Consider the following 18,305-nt stretch of genomic DNA (forward strand, 5'->3'; position numbering starts at 1 on the left):
AAGCACAAAAAAAAAACCTGGGGGGTTCTGGGGTCCCTGCTTCTGTTTTTGGGGGAGTTTTTGGAAGGACTTTTCTCATTTTTCCCCTAATTTTGGGGATTTTCCTCCAAAATTTTGGAGCGAGGGGATCCTGGGGAGCTTTGGGGTCACCTGCAGCTCCTTGAACCCCCCGCAACATTTGGGATTTTGGGGGTTCCTGGCTGGAATTTCTGACATTTTCGGGGAATTTTGCCTTTCTTGGCAAAGTCCAAATTCTCGCAGTTTTTCCACCGAGTTTTCACTGCATTGGGAGGAATTTTCGCTGGGTTTCTTTTGGCGGAATGTTTGCCATTTATTGCTGGAAGTTTTCCCCGTTGCCCCGTTCCCCGCGGGTTTTCGGGACGGGGGCTCTCACACGAAGGTGACCGTGGTCCGGCCGGGGTTCACCTGCAGCACGTCCAGCGCCTCGTACTCGCCCAGGGCGGCGCTCACCTGGCCCGGGGTGAAGCCGCGCGCCCCCAGCACCTCCAGGGCGCGGCCCAGGGGCACCGAGCGCCCCCCGGGGCCCCCCAGCTCCCGCAGCACCCCGAAAATCGCCTCCGACGGACGGGGGCACCTGCAGGGGGACAATGGCACAGGTGAGAGGTGACAGAAACCCCCAAAAATCCCCCAAAATCGCCTCCGACGGACGGGGGCACCTGCAGGGGCACAACGGCACAGGTGAGAGGTGACAGAAACCCCCAAAAATCCCCAAAATCCCCCAAAATCCCCGAAAATCGCCTCCGACGGACGGGGACACCTGCAGGGGGACAATGGCACAGGTGAGAGGTGACAGAAACCCCCAAAAATCCCCCAAAATCGCCTCCGACGGACGGGGACACCTGCAGGGGGACAACGGCACAGGTGAGAGGTGACAGAAACCCCCAAAAATCCCCAAAATCCCCCAAAATCCCCCAAAATCGCCTCCGACGGACGGGGGCACCTGCAGGGGGACAATGGCACAGGTGAGAGGTGACAGAAACCCCCAAAAATCCCCAAAATCCCCCAAAATCGCTTCCGACAGACGGGGGCACCTACAGGGGGACAATGGCACAGGTGAGAGCTCACAGAAATCCCCAAAAATCCCCCAAAAATCCCCCAAAATCCCCCAAAATCCCCGAAAATCGCCTCCGACGGACGGGGGCACCTGCAGGGGCACAACGGCACAGGTGAGAGGTCACCAAAAACCCCCCAAAAATCCACCAGAATTTACCCCAAAATCACGTCATTCTCACCCCAAAATTCCCTGAATTCCCAACCCTGCCAACCCCAAAAATCCCCCAAAATTGCCTCAGACGGACGGGGGCACCTGCAGGGGATGGGACAGGTGAGAGTTCACAAAAAAACCCCCCAAAAAATCCCAAAATCCGCTGAGATTTTAACCAAAATCTTGTCATTGTCACCCAGAATTCCCAAGAGTTGGAAGGGTTTGAGATTTTCCCAAAATTCCAAATCCTCTCTGTGTTCCTAATTCCTGAAATCCTCCAAAAATCCCCAAAATTCTCCCAAATCCCCTCATCTCCCTCACATTCCCAACATCCCAAAAAAACCCCAAGAAAAACCCCAAAATCCGCCAAGATTTTAACCAAAATTTCGTCATTTTCGCCCAAAATTCCCCAGAGTTTTCAGGTGTTTGGGGAGATTTTCCCATCTGGGAGTGGGGTCAGGGAGTCCTGGGGTCCCAAACAACCCCAAAATCCCAAATATTCCCAAAAACCCCAAATTCCCCCCAGTCCCAGTAACCCAAACATCCCCAAAACTCAGGAATTTTCCCAAAACTCAGGAATTTTCCCAAGTTTCCGTTCTTTACCTGGAGGAGGGCTCGGGGTCCCCCCTGAGCGAGTCCCGGGCGGCCTCCAGCAGCCTCAGGGCCTCGCTCACGTCGTCCTTCTCCACCACGGCCCCGAGGCGCAGCCGGGCCTGGGGGACAGAGCACCAAAATTAACCCAAAACCGGCTCCAAATCCACCAAAGTCACCCCAAAACAGCAGCAAATCCACCAAAGTTACCCCAAAACAGCAGCAAAATCAGCAAAATTGACCCAAAACCGGCTCCAAATCCACCAAAGTTACCCCAAAACAGCAGCAAAATCAGCAAAATTAACCCAAAACCGGCTCCAAATCCACCAAAGTTACCCCAAAACAGCAGCAAAATCAGCAAAATTGACCCAAAACCGGCTCCAAATCCACCAAAGTTACCCCAAAACAGCAGCAAATCCACCAAAATTAACCCAAAACCGGCTCCAAATCCACCAAAGTCACCCCAAAACAGCAGCAAATCCACCAAAGTTACCCCAAAACAGCAGCAAAATCAGCAAAATTAACCCAAAACCGGCTCCAAATCCACCAAAGTTACCCCAAAACAGCAGCAAAATCACCAAAGTCACCTCAAAACAGCAGCAAAATCAGCAAAATTAACCCAAAACCAGCAGCAAAATCACCAAAACATTCCCAAAAATAACCCCAAAATCCTGCCACAAAACTCCCTAAAATTAATCCCAAAACCAGCATCAAAAATCACCAAAGTTACCCCAAAACCAGCAGCAAATCCACCAAAGTTACCCCAAAACAGCAGCAAATCCACCAAAATTAACCCAAAATCAGCATCAAAATCACCAAAACCTTCCCAAAAATAACCCCAAAATCCTGCCACAAAACCCCCTAAAATTAATTCCAAAATCGCCCCAAAAATCTGAGCAGGGTCCTGGCAGGGGCGTAAATAACCCAGATCTGTCTCTGGCACGGGGCTGTGGGGTCACTGCTGCTCTGGACCGGTCTGTACTGGTTTGAACTGGTCTGTACTGGTCTGTACTGGTCTGTACTGGTCTGTACTGGGCTGTACTGGGCTGTACTGGGCTGTACTGGGCTGTACTGGGCTGTACTGGTTTGAACTGGGCTGTACTGGGCTGTACTGGTTTGAACTGGGCTGTACTGGGCTGTACTGGGCTGTACTGGTCTGTACTGGTCTGTACTGGGCTGTACTGGTTTGAACTGGGCTGTACTGGGCTGTACTGGGCTGTACTGGGCTGTACTGGTTTGAACTGGGCTGTACTGGTTTGTGCTGGTTTGTACTGGTTTGAACTGGTTTACACTGGTCTGTACCGGTCTGTACTGGTTTGAACTGGTCCATACTGGGTCATACTGGTCTGTACTGGTGCATACTGGTCCGTACTGGTTTATACCGGTCCATACTGGTACTGACCAGCGCGGTGGCGAGGCGCAGCACGGCCAGCAGGGTCCTGGCAGAGGTGTGTAAATAACCCTGACCATTGGCTCAGTGCTGGTCAGTGCTGGTCAGTGCTGGTCTATACTGGTTTATACCGGTCCGTACCAGTCCATACTGGTCCATACTGGTTTATACCGGTCCGTACCAGCGCGAGGCGCAGCATGGCCAGCAGGGTCCTGGCAGAGGTGTAAATAACCCTGACCATTGGCTCACTGACGGTCTATAATGGTTTATACCGGTCTGTACTGGTCCATACTGGTCTATACTGGTCTATACCGGTCCATACCGGTCCATACTGGTCCATACTGGTTTATACCAGTCCGTACCGGTCCATACTGGTTTATACTGGTCCATACTGGTCTATACCGGTCCATACCGGTCCATACTGGTCTATACTGGTCTATACCGGTCCATACTGGTCTATACTGGTCTATACTGGTCTATACCGGTCCGTACCAGCGCGGTGGCGAGGCGCAGCACGGCCAGCAGGGTCCTGGCAGAGGTGTAGGGGCCCTGGCGGCCCTCGCGCCGCAGCTCCACGTACGCGGCCGTGATGAACTCGCCCAGGGCCTCGGGCACGCGCGGGGAACGGCGGCGGCACTGGGACAGATAGCGCCTGAAACGGGGCAAAAAACACGGAGTTTGGGAAAATTCACATTATTGACAGCGCCTGAAACGGGGCAAAAACCACGGAGTTTGGGAAAATTCACATTATTGACAGCGCCTGAAACGGGGCAAAAACCACGGAGTTTGGGAAAATTCACATTATTGACAGCGCCTGAAACGGGGCAAAAAACACGGAGTTTGGGAAAATTCACATTATTGACAGCGCCTGAAACGGGGGGAAAAACCCGGAGTTTGGGAAAATTCACATTATTGACAGCGCCTGAAACGGGGCAAAAAACACGGAGTTTGGGAAAATTCACATTATTGACAGCGCCTGAAACGGGGCAAAAACCACGGAGTTTGGGAAAATTCACATTATTGACAGCGCCTGAATGGGGGGAAAAACACGGAGTTTGGGAAAATTCACATTATTGACAGCGCCTGAAACGGGGCAAAAACCACGGAGTTTGGGAAAATTCACATTATTGACAGCGCCTGAATGGGGGGAAAAACCTGGAGTTTGGGAAAATTCACATTATTGACAGCGCCTGAAACGGGGGGAAAAACACGGAGTTTGGGAAAATTCACATTATTGACAGCACGGAACAGCGCCTGAAACGGGGAAAAAAACACTGAATTTGGGAAAATTCACATTATTGACAGTATGGAACGGCGCCTGAAACGGGGCAAAAACACGGAGTTTGGGAAAATTCACATTATTGACAGCACGGAACAGCGCCTGGATGGGGGAAAAATGGGAAAAATTGAAATCAGTGAAATTATTGAAATGGTTTCCCTCGGGCACGCGCGGGCACCGGCGGCGGCACCAGGAGAGAGAGCGTCTGAATGGGGCAAAAATGGGGAAATTGGCAAAAAAATTAAATTATTGAAATTGTTTCCCTCAGGCACCCACGGGGAACGGCGGCGGCACCAGCTGAGGTAGCGCCTGAATGGGGGAAAAACCGGGATTTTGGGAAAAAATTAAATTATGGAACGGCTGGAAGGGGGGAAAATGGGGAAAAAAGTGGAATTTTCAGGGAGATTTGGGGCTAAGAAGGCAGAATTTGGAGAGGAAAATTGAAGTTTTGGGAAAAAGGTGAATCTGGGGTAAGAAATGTGAATTTTGAGGCGGACAAGGTGAATTTGGGGTAAGAAATGTGAATTTTGAGATGGACAAGGTGAATCTGTGGTAAGGAATGTGAATTTTGAGATGGACAAGGTGAATCTGTGGTAAGGAATGTGAATTTTGAGGCGGACAAGGTGAATCTGGGGTAAGGAATGTGAATTTTGAGATGGACAAGGTGAATCTGGGGTAAGGAATGTGAATTTTGAGGCGGACAAGGTGAATCTGTGGTAAGGAATGTGAATTTTGAGATGGACAAGGTGAATTTGGGGTAAGGAATGTGAATTTTGAGGTGGACAAGGTGAATTTGGGGTAAGGAACGTGCATTCTGGGGCTGCACCGACCTCATGAGTTTCATGTCCAGGGGCTGGAAGGCGCTGGGCGGCTCCCGGCAGTGCTGGTGCACGTACGTGATGTGCTGGGCCAGCCTGGGGGGGCAAAAGGGAAATTGGGAAAATCGGGGCTTTGGGGATTGGGGCTTTGGGGATTGGGGGGTCCCTCCCAGTTTGTCCCAGTTTGCCCCAGGGGGGATGTGCTGGGCCAGCCTGGGGGGGGAAACGGGGAAATTGGGAAAATCGGGGCTTTGGGGGTCCCTCCCAGTTTGTCCCAGTCTGCCCAGTTTGTCCCAGTTTGTCCCAGTGGAACCAGGAGGGGTCTGGGGCAGGGGATGTGCTGGGCCAGCCTGGGGGGGGAAACGGGGAAATTGGGAAAATCGGGGCTTTGGGGGTCCCTCCCAGTTTGTCCCAGTGGAACCAGGAGGGGTCTGGGGGAGGGGATGTGCTGGGCCAGCCTGGGTGGGGGGAAAAACAGGGAAATTGGGAAAATCGGGGCTTTGGGGATTGGGGGTCCCTCCCAGTTTGTCCCAGTTTGTCCCAGTCTGCCCCAGCACCACCCCAGTGGAACCAGGAGGGGTCTGGGGCAGGGGATGTGCTGGGCCAGCCTGGGTGGGGGGAAACGGGGAAATTGGGAAAATTTGGGGTTTTGGGGATTGGGGGTCCCTCCCAGCCCAGCCCAGCCCAGCCCATTGATCCCCTTGGCACAGAAACGCCTCCATTGATCCCAGAGACTCCTCCATTGACCCCAACCCAACCCAACCCAACCCAACCCAACCCAACGACTTCCACTGACCCCGAGACTCCTCCACTGACCCCAACCCAACCCAAACCCCTCCAGTGCCCCGTCCCCTCTCACCTCAGGTCCCTGTCCCTCTGGGGCCCGTCGGAGCCTCTCCCACTGACCCCAAACCCCACAATTGTCCCCTCCAGTCCCACCTCAGGTCCCTGTGGCGCTGGGGCCGGTCCTGCAGCAGCCACAGCAGGTCGGAGCCTCTCCATTGACCCAAACCCAACCCAACTGACCCCAAACCCAACCCAAACCCCTCCATGGATCCCATTAACCCCGTCCCAGTCCCACCTGAGGTCCCTGTGGCGCTGGGGCCGGTCCTGCAGCAGCCAGAGCAGGTCGAAGCCCCTCCCATTGACCCCAAACCCCACCCAAAGCCTCTCCCATTGACCCAAAGCCCACCCAAAGCCTCTCCCATTGACCCCAAACCCCACCCAAAGCCTCTCCCATTGACCCAAAGCCCACCCAAAGCCTCTCCCATTGACCCAAAGCCCACCCAAAGCCTCTCCCATTGACCCAAAGCCCACCATTACCCCGGCCCCTCTCACCTGAGGTCCCTGTCCAGAGCAGGTCGGAGCCTCTCCCAAAGCCCACCGTGGATCCCACTGACCCCGTCCCCTCTCACCTGAGGTCCCTGTCGCGCTGGGGCCGGTCCTGCAGCAGCCACAGCAGGTCGAAGCGCGACAGCAGCGCGGCGGGCAGCTGCAGGTTGTGCTCCAGGCTGCGGCGCGGGTCGAAGCGCCCGAAGGCCGGGTTGGCGGCGGCCAGCACGGCGCAGCGCGCGTTGAGCGTGGCCACCACGCCCGCCTTGGCCACGGCCACGCTCTGCTGCTCCAGCGCCTCGTGCACGGCCACGCGGTCGCCCTCGGCCATCTTGTCGAACTCGTCGATGCAGCACACGCCGCGGTCGGCCAGCACCAGCGCGCCGCCCTCCAGCACCAGCTCGCCGCTGCGCGCGTCCCGCAGCACGGCCGCCGTCAGGCCCACGCCCGAGGAGCCGCGGCCCGTGGTGTACTGGCCTGGGAATGGGGGAAAACAGAGAAAATGGGGATAAAATGGGGATAAAATGGGGATAAAATGGGTTAAAATGGGTCCCGCAGCACGGCCGCGGTCAGGCCCACGCCCGAGGAGCCGTGGCCCGTGGTGTACTGGCCTGGAAATGGGGGAAAACAGAGAAAATGGGGATAAAATGGGGATAAAATGGGGATAAAATGGGTCCCGCAGCACGGCCGCGGTCAGGCCCACACCCGAGGAGCCGCGCCCGTGGTGTACTGGCCTGGAAATGGGGGAAAACAGAGAAAATGGGGATAAAATGGGGATAAAATGGGTTAAAATGGGTCCCGCAGCACGGCCGCCGTCAGGCCCACGCCCGAGGAGCCGCGGCCCGTGGTGTACTGGCCTGGAACAGGCAAAAACAGAGAAAATGGGCAAAAATGGGGAAAAACCGGCATTAAATAGGATAAACTGGGGGTAAAATGGGCATGAAATGGGTCCCGCAGCACGGCCGCCGTCAGGCCCACGCCCGAGGAGCCGCGGCCCGTGGTGTACTGGCCTGGGAATGGGGGAAAACAGAGAAAATGGGCAAAAATGGGGATAAAATGGGGATAAAATGGGTTAAAATGGGTCCCGCAGCACGGCCGCCGTGAGGCCGACACCCGAGGAGCTGCACCCGTGGTGTACTGGCCTGGAACGGGCAAAAACAGAGAAAATGGGCAAAAATGGGAAAAACCGGCATTAAATAGGATAAACTGGGGGTAAAATGGGGAAAATGCGTCCCACAGCACGGCCGCCATCAGCCCCACGCCCCAGGAGCCGCGCCCGTGGTGTACTGGCCTGGAATTGGGGAGAAATGGTAAAAATGGGCATTAAATGGGGAAAAACGGGGAAAAAATGGGCAAAACTGGGCACAAATTTGGTATAAAATGGGGTAAAATGGGTCCTGCAGCATGGCAGCCATGAACCCCACGCCCCAGGAGCCGCGGCCTGCGGTGTACTGGCCTGGAAATGGGGGAAAAAAATGGGGAGAAATGGGAGAAAATGGGGAGAAATGGGCATTAAAGGGGGGAAAGATGAGGAGGAGGAGGAGGAAGAGAAAGATGAGGAAGATGAGAAAGGTGAAGAAAAGGAAGAGGAGAAGGAAGAAGAGGAGAAGGAGGAAGGGGAGGAAGGGGAGGAAGATGACGACGAGGAGGAACAGAAGAAGGAAGATGAACGGGAGAAAGACGAGGATGATGAAAAAGGTGGAGGAAGAAGAAGAAGAAGAGGAGGGTGGTGGTGAGGAGGAGGAGGAGGAGGAGGAGGAGGAGGAGGAGGAAGAAAAGAATGATGAAGATGAAAAAGGTGAAGAAAAGGAAGAGGAGAAGGAGGAAGAGGAGGAAAAGGAGGAAGAGGAGGAAGAGGAGGATGACGATGAGGATGAGGAAGATGAGGACGAGGAAGGCACGCACTGCGCGGCGCCAGGCGGTCGATGTACGTCAGCAGCTGCGACTTGGCCACGCCCGGGTCCCCCATCAGGCAGATGTTGATGTTCCCTGGGGGAAAAAACAGATTTAGGGGTAAATAAACTCAAAAAATGGGGAAGAACATGAGAAAAATAAACTCAAAAAGTGGGGAAAATATGAGAAAAATAAACTCAAAAAATGGGGAAGAACATGAGAAAAATAAACTCAAAAAATGGGGAAAAACCTGAGAAAACTAAACTCAAAAAATGAGGGAAGAACCTGAGAAAAATAAACTCAAAAAATGGGGAAGAACATGAGAAAAATAAACTCAAAAAATGGGGAAGAACATGAGAAAAATAAACTCAAAAAATGGAGAAAAACCTGAGAAAAATAAACTCAAAAAATGGGGGAAAACCTGAGAAAAATAAACTCAAAAAATGGGGGAAAACCTGAGAAAAATAAACTCAAAAAATGGGGGAAAAGCCTGAGAAAAATAAACTCAAAAAATGGGGGAAAAACCTGAGAAAAATAAACTCAAAAAATGGGGAAAATATGAGAAAAAAATGGAAAAACAAGAGGAAAAAAAAGAAAAGAAATTGTGACAAGTTCAGCTCTTCCAGCCCCATTTCCCACTGGATTTTTCCTGAGATTTTCCTCGGATATTTCCCAGAATCTTCCTGGGATAATTTCCAGAACTTTCCCAAGAATTTATTTTTTGTTTTCCCATGGTTTTTCTGGGATTTTCCCAGGATTTTTCAGGGATATTTCCAGGACTTTTCTGGGATTTTTCCAGAATATTTCCCAGGATTTTTCTGTAATTTTTCTCAGGATTTTTCTGTCATTTTTTCTCAGGATCTTCCTGCAATTTTTCTGGGATTTTCCCAGGATTTTTCTGTAACTTTCCCAAAATTTTCCTGTAATTTTTCTGGGGGATTTTTGCAATATTTCTGCAATTTTTTTTTCTGGGATTTTTCTGTAATTTTTCTGGGATTTTCCCAGGACGTTTCTGCAATTTTCCTGGGATTTTTCTGTAATTTTTCTGTGCCATTTCCCGTGATTTTCCCAGGATTTTTCTGTGGTATTTCCCAGGATTTTTCTGTGATTTCCCCAGGGTTTTCCTGTGCCATTTCCCGTGACATTCCCGTGTTTTCCCCGTGTTTTTCCTGTGCCATTTCCCATGACATTCCCGTGTTCTCCCCGTGTTTCCCCATGACATTCCCGTGTTCTCCCCGTGTTTTCCCCGTGACATTCCCATGTTCTCCCCGTGCTTTCCCATGATTTCCCCATGCCATTTCCCATGTTTTCCCCGTGACATTCCCGTGTTTTCCCCGTGACATTCCCGTGTTTTCCCCGTGCTTTCCCATGATTTCCCCATGCCATTTCCCATGTTTTCCCCGTGACATTCCCGTGTTTTCCCCGTGACATTCCCGTGTTCTCCCCGTGTTTTCCCCGTGACATTCCCGTGTTTTCCCCGTGTTTTCCCATGATTTCCCCATGCCATTTCCCATGTTTTCCCCGTGACATTCCCGTGTTTTCCCCATGACATTCCCGTGTTTTCCCGTGTTTCCCCGTGCCGCGGGCTCACCGCGGATGCGCATCCCGCGGGGGCTCCTCTCCACGCCCCCCACCAGCAGCAGCAGCAGCGATTTCTTCACGTCCTCGTGCCCGAAGATCTCGGGGGCGATGGAGGCCGCCAGCTTCCCGTAGAAATCCTCCCCTGGCAGGGAAAATCTGCGTCAGAAACGCCAAAATCCGGCATTGGGAGCGCCAGAAATGGGAAATTTGGGGTCAGAAATGCCAAAATCCTCCCCTAGGAGGGCAAAAATGGGAAAATTTGGGGTCAGAAATGCCAAAATCCGGGCTTGGAAGGACCAAAAATGGGAAATTTGGGGTCAGAAATCCAAAAATTTGGCCTTGGAAGGACCAAAAAAGGGAAATTTGGGGTCAGAAATGACAAAATCCGGGCTTGGAAGGACCAAAAATGGGAAATTTGGGGTCAGAAATGCCAAAATCCGGGCTTGGAAGGGCAAAAATGGGAAATTTGGGGTCAGAAATCCAAAAATTTGGCCTTGGAAGGACCAAAAATGGGAAATTTGGGGTCAGAAATGACAAAATCCGGGCTTGGAAGGGCCAAAAATGGGAAATTTGGGGTCAGAAACACAAAAATCTGCTCTGGGAACCCCAAAAGCAGGTCCAGGGACCCTAGAATTGGCTGGAATTGCCCCAGATTTCCCAATATTGGCTGGAATTACCCAAAACTGGCTGGAATTATAAAAAAAAAAAAAAAATCCCTCAAATCCCCTTTTCCCCCACTAAATCCCCATTTTCCCCAAATCCACCTTTTTTCCCCTAAAAACTCCCATTTTCCCCTCCAAAATCCCATTTATTTTACCTTGAAATTTTCTTTTTTCTCCCTAAAAAGCCCCATATTCCCCAAAAAAATCCCCATTTTCGCCAAAAAAATCCCCAAATTTTCCCCCCAAAATCCCCTTTTCCCCCCAAACCCCCAACCTTCCCCAAATTCCCGTTTTTGGCCCCAGATCTCACCCGTCCCCATGATCTCCTGCAGCTCCTCGGGGCTCAGCTCCCCTCCCTCACCCTCCTCCTCCTCACTCTTGTTCACCTTGGCCACGTGGTGCCCCTCCAGGAAGGTCTCCGACAGCAAACCCTGAAAAAGTGGGAATTTCGGGGGAAAATCTGGGAATTTTAGTAAAAAATCCTGAAATTTTGGGAAAAAAAAAATGGGGGTTTTGGGGCAAAAACGGGGATTTTTGAGAGGAAAAGTTGAATTTTTGGAAGGAACAGGTGATGCCCCTCCAGGAAGGTCTCTGACAGCAAACCCTGGTTTGGGATGAAAAATTTTGGGAAAAAATATGGGAATGTTGGGGAGAAAATTAAGGATTTGGAGTAAAAAATGGGGATTTTGGGGAAAACCAGGCATTTTTTTGGGGGAAAAAGGAATTTTTTTGGTGTGAAAAGGGAGTTTTTTTGAGGGAACAGGTGAGATTTAGGGCAAACGGGGATTTGGGCAAAAAAAAGAGAATTTTGGGGGCATTTTTTGGCCATCCAGGTGTATTCTGGGTGTTCCCAGGTGAGGATTTTGGGGTCTCAGGTGCATTTGGGCACTCACCTGTGTCACCTGAGCGACCTCAGGTCTCAGCAGGGGCAGGAAGGGCAGCTCTGAGTGCAGTGTTAGGATCTCAGGTGTGGTTTTGGGGTCCCAGGTGAGGTTTTTGGGGTCCCAGGTGAGGTTTGTGGGGTCCCAGGTGAGGTTTTTGGGGTCCCAGGTGAGGATTTTGGGGTCCCAGGTGAGGTTTCTGGGGTCCCAGGTGAGGTTTCTGGGATCTCAGATGAAATTTTTGGGGTCCCAGGTGCATTTGGGCACTGACCTGTGCCACCTGCCTGTAGCCCGGCCTCAGCAGGGGCAGGAAGGGAGCTCTGGGTGCAGTTTGGGTGTGCCCAGGTGAGGATTTTGGGGTCCCAGGTGAGGATTTTGGGGTCCCAGGTGAGGTTTTTGGGGTCCCAGGTGAGGATTTTGGGGTCCCAGGTGAGGTCTGTGGGGTCCCAGGTGAGGTCTGTGGGGTCCCAGGTGAGGATTTTGGGGTCCCAGGTGCATTTGGGCACTCACCTGTGCCACCTGCCTGTAGCCCGGCCTCAGCAGGGGCAGGAAGGGAGCTCTGGGTGCAGTTTGGGTGTGCCCAGGTGAGGATTTTGGGGTCCCAGGTGAGGATTTTGGGGTCCCAGGTGAGGATTTTGGGGTCCCAGGTGAGGTTTCTGGGGTCCCAGGTGAGGTTTCTGGGATCTCAGATGAAATTTTTGGGGTCCCAGGTGCATGTGGGCACTCACCTGTGCCACCTGCCTGTAGCCCGGCCTCAGCAGGGGCAGGAAGGGAGCTCTGGGTGCAGTTTGGGTGTGCCCAGGTGAGGATTTTGGGGTCCCAGGTGAGGATTTTGGGGTCCCAGGTGAGGATTTTGGGGTCCCAGGTGCATGTGGGCACTCACCTGTGCCACCTGCCTGTAGCCCGGCCTCAGCAGGGGCAGGAAGGTGCCCGTCACCCGGACGTGGTCCCCGGGCTGGGCCTGGCGCGTGTTGGCCCCGCTCAGGTGCAGCGACAGCGAGCGCGGCAGGTGACCCACGGGCACCTGGTCCGACTGCAACGACGGGGGGCACACGTGAGGGGACATTTGGGGACATTTGGGGACATCAGGGCTGATTTGGGGTGCGGTGACACTGACCACGACAGGTGACCCACGGCCACCTGGTCCGACTGCAACGACAGGTGAGTGAATTCGGGGACAATAAATTCAGTTTTGGGACTTTAGAACTGATTTGGGACCATTTGGGGGCATTTTCAGGACAATTTAGGAACACCAAAGGGAATTTTGGGAAGATTTTTGGGCATTTCGGGACATTGCTGGGACATGTGGGACATTTTGGGCCACTAAAGTCAATTCTGGGGAGATTTTTGGACATTCGGAGACACTTTTAGGATCATTTAAGGACATTGGAGACAATTTGGGAGCATTTTTGGGACATTTCAGAACAACTAACGCCATTTTGAGGACCCTGGGCGCCATTTTGTATCCAATCTTGAGGGAATTTTTGAGGATTTTGGAGATTCCTGAGGGAAGTTTTTGGGATTTTTGTGTCTCCTATCAAGAGCTTCAAGTTCCACCCTCACTCAGGAGCTCCTGAATCCAAAATTTGCAGAATTCGGTGGATTTGGAGCCAACTTTAAGACCCTAGAGTCCATTCCAAAGACCCTGGCCACCATTTTGAAGGTCCTGGCGTCCATTTCTGAGGGGATTTTTGAGTTTCCTGAGGAGATTTTTTGGGATTTTGGTGTTTCCTGTCAGGAATTTCAGGTTCCCCCCTCACTCAGGGGCTCCTGAATCCAAAATTCCTAAAACTTGGTGGATTTGGAGCCAACTTTAAGACCCTAGAGTCCATTTTGAAGGCCCAGGCCGCCATTTTGGAGCTGTTTCTGAAGGGATTTTGGAGTTTCCTGAGGGGATTTTTTGGGATTTTGGGGTTTCCCATCAGGAATTTGGGGATCCCCCCTCACTCAGGAGCTCTTGAATGCAAAATTCCCAGAATGTGGTGAATCTGGAGCCAATTAAGACCCTAGAGTCCATTTTGAAGGCCCGGGCCGCCATTTCGGAGCCATTTCTGAGGGGATTTTGGAGTTCCCTGAGGGGATTTTTTTGGGGTATTGGGGTTTCCCGTCAGGAATTCGGGGATCCCCCCTGACTCACGTGCTCCTGGATGCGCAGCTCCTGGAATTTGGTGAATTTGGAGCCCCGGCTCTGCAGGTAGAGCCGCCCCCCCCGAGCGGTTGGTTTGGCACTCCCGGCTCGGGCACAGCAGCAGCGGCGTGAAGGTTGGGCCCTCAATCTGGGAGGGGAAGAACCCCCAAAATTTAAAGAATACCCCCAAAACATCCTACCTGAACCCCAAAAGTTCACCTGAACCCAAAGTATTCCACCTAAACCACAAAAAATCCCAAAATATTACAAAAATTCCCCTCCTGAGACCCTCAGAAGTGCCCCTGGAAAAGGCAGGAAAATGAGGCCTTTGATCTGTGAAGGGAAAGATGCCAAAAACTCAAAGAATATCCCCAAAAGCCCACCTGAACCTCAAAACTTCACCTGAACCTCAAAACTTCACCTGAATCCCAAAAATTCATCTGAACCCCAAAAAATCCACCCAAAATCCAAAAATTTTCCCCCCAGAGATCCCCAGAAGTGCCTTTGAAAAAGGTGGGAAAATGGCACCTTCAATCTGTGAGGGGAGAGACCTCAAAAACACAAAAAACCCCCCCAAAAATCCACCTGAACCCTAAAAAATCCACCCAAAATCCAAAAATTCCCCCCCAGAGATCCCCAGAAGTGCCTTTGAAAAAGGCAGGAAAATGGCACCTTTGATCTGTGAGGGGAGAGACCTCAGAAACTCAAAAAAAACCTCCGAAAAATCCCACTTGAACCCCCAAAATCCCACCTGAACCACAAAAAATCCCCCCAAAAATCCACCTGAAATGCACAAAACCCCTCCCAGTATATCCCAGTCCCTCCCAGTACCCGCTGGTATGTCTCGGCGCCGCACTGGTGGCAGCTGTAGGTGGCAATGAGACCCCAAAACTCCCCCAAACTGTCCCTAAACCCCCTGAAACTGCCCCAAAACCAGCCCAGAACCCATCCCAGTCCCTCCCAGTGCCCTGGTACGTCTCGGCACCGCACTGGTCGCAGCTGTAGGTGGCACTGACACCCCAAAACCGCCCCTAATCCCCCCGGAACTGCCCCAGATGCCCCCAGAACCGCCCCAGATCCATTCCCAGTATATCCCAGTCCCTCCCAGTATATCCCAGTCCCTCCCAGTCCATCCCAGTCCCTCCCAGTAGCGGCTGGTAGGTCTCGGCGCCGCACTGGTCGCAGCTGTAGGTGGCACTGGGACCATCCCAGTCCATTCAGAACCACCCAAACTGCCCCAAATCCCCTCCCAGTACATCCCAGTCCCTCCCAGTACCGGCTGGTAGGTCTCGGCGCCGCACTGGTCGCAGCTGTAGGTGGCCACGCGCAGCAGCGGCCGCACCTCGCTGGCCCTGGTCACCACTCCCTGCACGGTCACCAAGGAGCCGATGGCGCCGGCGCGGAGCTCCCGCGGGGACACGGCCTTGGAGCACGAGGGGGCGCGGAAATACAGCTCGCTTTGGGGGGGAAAACGGGGATTTTGGGAAAAAACAGAAAATACGGGGTTTAGGGGGGAAAAAAACTGGGATTCTGGGGGAAAAACAGAGATTTGTAGGGGGAAAAACGGGGGAAAAATGGGGCCTGCAGCTCCCGTGGGACATGGCCGTGGAACACGAGGGGGCCCGGAAATACAGCTCACTTTGGGGCCAAAAACCGGGATTTTGGGAAAAAACAGGAAATATGAGAATTGCGAGAGGGAAATGGGGTAAAAAATGGGGGTTTTAGACCAGGAGAATAGGGATTTGGGGTCTGCAGCTCCTGCAGTGACAGAGCCTTGGAGCACAAGGGAGCCCGTAAATACAGCTCGCTTTGGGGCCCAAAACTGGGATTTTGGGAAAAAAGAAGAAATAGGGGAATTGTGACAAAGAAATGGGGAAAAAAATGAGGGTTTTAGACCAGGAAAATAGGGTTTGTAGGAGAGGAACAAGGGGGTAAAACTGGGGAAGACATAGGGGAAAATAGAGGGGAGAAAGAAAGGGAAAATGAGAGAAAATGCGGGCAAAAGGGATTTGGGTGAGGGTTGGGATTGTGGGGTGCCCGGGGCCCTGGCCAGACTCACAAACGCCGCAGCAGCTCCGGGGGGAATTGGTTTTGGGGGGTCCTGGGGGCGCCCCCGGCCCGGCCCCGCTGCTCCAGCAGCAGCCGATGCTCCAGGTAAACGTCCAGGGGGTCCCGGGGGGCGGCCTGGAAAGGGGGGAAATTTGGGCAGGAGGCTCAGGGGGATCCCCCACCCTAAATTGTCCCAAAATTCCACTCGAAATTACCACAAAATTTCACTCAAAAATGCCCCAAAACCACCCCAAAATGCTCCAGGTAAACGTCCAGGGTGTCCTGAGGGGGGCACACAAATTGGGGAGGTGAATAAAGGAGACCCTCAAAACCCCCTAAAATCCCTCAAAACCCCCCAAAAACCCCCTAATCCCCTCAAGAACCCCCTAAAATCCCTCAAAAACACCCCTAAAACCCACCCAAAAAGCCCCAAAATTCCCAAATTCGGGACTCCTCGACCTCAGCAGAGCCGAACTGGGGCAGCAGCTCCGAGAAGACGCAGCCGGAGCGCCGGACATTGACCCTAAAACTCCCCCAAAAAAACCCTAAAACCTCCACAAAAACCTCCTAATCCCCTCAAGAACCCCCTAAAATCGCTCAAAAAAAACCCCTAAAACCCACCCTAAACACTCCCAAGACCCCGAATTTGGGGCTCCCCGACCTCAGCAGAGCCGAACTGGGGCAGCAGCTCCAAGAAGACGCGGCCAGAGTGCTGGACATTGACCCTAAACACCCCAAAACCCCCCCCAAAACCCCCCAAATCCCCTAAAGAAGCCCCTATAATCCCTTAAGAGAACCCCTAAAATCCCTCAAAAAAACCCTGAAAATCCACCCAAAACACTCCCAAAACTCCGAATTTGGAGCTCCCCGACCTCAGCAGAGCCGAAGTGGGGCAGCAGCTCCGAGAAGACGCAGCCGGAGCAGAGAACATTGACCCTAAACCCCCACAAAATAAACCCCTAAAACCCCCCAAAACCCCCAAATCCCCTCAAGAATCCCCTAAAATCCCTCAAAAAGAACCCTAAAGCCCATCCAAAACCCCGAATTTGGGACTTCCTGACCTCAGCAGAGCCGAGGTGGGGCAGCAGCTCCAAGAACCTGCGGCCAGAGCGCGGGACATAGCCCCCAAAAAACAAAAAAAATACCCACTAAAAATGTCCCTAAACCCCTAGAAATCCCAAACTTGGGGCTCCCTGACCTCAGCAGAGCCGAACTGGGGCAGCAGTTCGTGCACAGCATCCGAGAAGACGCGGCCGTAGCGCCGCACGTTCTCCACCACAGCCTCGGCCAGCTCGGGCTCGTCCTCGGCCACATCGTCCAGAGACACCCACAGGGCAACCTGGTCCCGGCGGGCCAGCGCCGTCTGAGGGCAAAATGGGAAATTTGTGTGAAAAATGGGAGTTTTGGGGGAAAAAATGGGGAGTTTGGGGAGATAAACGGGATTTGGGAGGGGAAAAAAGGGGATTTGGAACTGAAAATGGGATTTTGGAGGGAATAAAGGGTATTTTGGGGGGAAGAGAGGGAGTTTCAGATGAAAAAATGGGGGTTTTGGGGTGAAAATGGTGATTTAGGAGTGATAAAAAGGAGATTTGGGGCTGAAAATGGGGATTCTGGGGTGAAAAAAGGGGATTTGGGGGTGAAATGAGGGGTTTGGGGGAGATTTGGGGAGGCTGGAAGGGGTTTGAGGAGATTTGGGGGGATTTTGGGGAGGCTGGAAGGGGTTTGGGGGGATTTGAGATGGGTGGGAAAGGGTTTGGGGAGATTTGAAGGGGTTTGAGGAGGACTTAGGGTGGTGGGAGGAGATTTGGGGTTGATAAAAAGGAGTTTCAGGTGGAATTTTGGGGGGTTTGGGGAGGTGGGAGGAAGTTTGGGGTGGGACTTGTGAGCGGGAGGGAATTTGAGAGAATTTGGGGGGTTCAGGGTGAAATCTGAGGGAGTTTTAGGGGAATTTGAGGAGATTTCGGGACAATTTGAGGGTGCCGGCCCTCACCAGCTGCTCCCGGTACGGGAATTCCTTGCGCCCGTCGGGACCATCCCGGTAAAACTCCTGAAAAAATCGCTTCGCTTTCTCTGAGGGGAAAACAGACACGGAGAGAAGCTCAGACACGGGAGGAAGAGACGCGATATGGCAACAATGTCCTGATAATCAGGGAGGGTCCCGATAGCAGATCAATAACGGGTCAATAACAGAGTCCCGGTGTCCCCTACTAGCTCCAAACCTTTCTCGCTGTCGTAGTCGCGCGGGGCCATGGCAGGGCCGCTCCTGTCGCGATTCTCTGTCGCGATATTCCCCTCACGATCGCGATTTTCCCCTCACGGCCGCTCCCCCTTTTCCCGCCACCGCTTTCCCCTCACAGAGAGTGGCGCGAAAACCGGTAACCACGTGACGGGCACCGACCAATCAAAGCGCAGAGTCCACCTTCCGCCTGACCACAGCGCCAACCAATCACAACAGAGGACGCGCGGAGGCGGGCAC

At 52.9% G+C, this 18,305-nt stretch overlaps 1 protein-coding gene across 1 annotated transcript; it reads right to left on the reverse strand.

Annotated features, from left to right (window-relative positions):
• Nucleotides 1-13: 13 nt before the first annotated feature.
• Nucleotides 14-18,178, reverse strand: MCM7 (minichromosome maintenance complex component 7). Its single transcript, XM_058822997.1, is given in 16 exon segments — nt 14-595; nt 1,829-1,938; nt 3,699-3,858; nt 5,316-5,399; nt 6,719-7,112; nt 8,541-8,624; nt 10,120-10,251; nt 11,082-11,202; nt 12,536-12,685; nt 13,790-13,861; nt 13,863-13,928; nt 15,057-15,237; nt 15,840-15,964; nt 17,028-17,192; nt 17,820-17,899; nt 18,049-18,178. Coding segments are annotated over 16 exon segments (2,160 nt in total). The 5' UTR covers nt 18,080-18,178; the 3' UTR covers nt 14-390.
• Nucleotides 18,179-18,305: the final 127 nt, after the last annotated feature.

This window comes from Ammospiza caudacuta, chromosome 36 (assembly GCF_027887145.1).
Source record: "Ammospiza caudacuta isolate bAmmCau1 chromosome 36, bAmmCau1.pri, whole genome shotgun sequence".
Lineage (NCBI taxonomy): Eukaryota > Metazoa > Chordata > Aves > Passeriformes > Passerellidae > Ammospiza > Ammospiza caudacuta.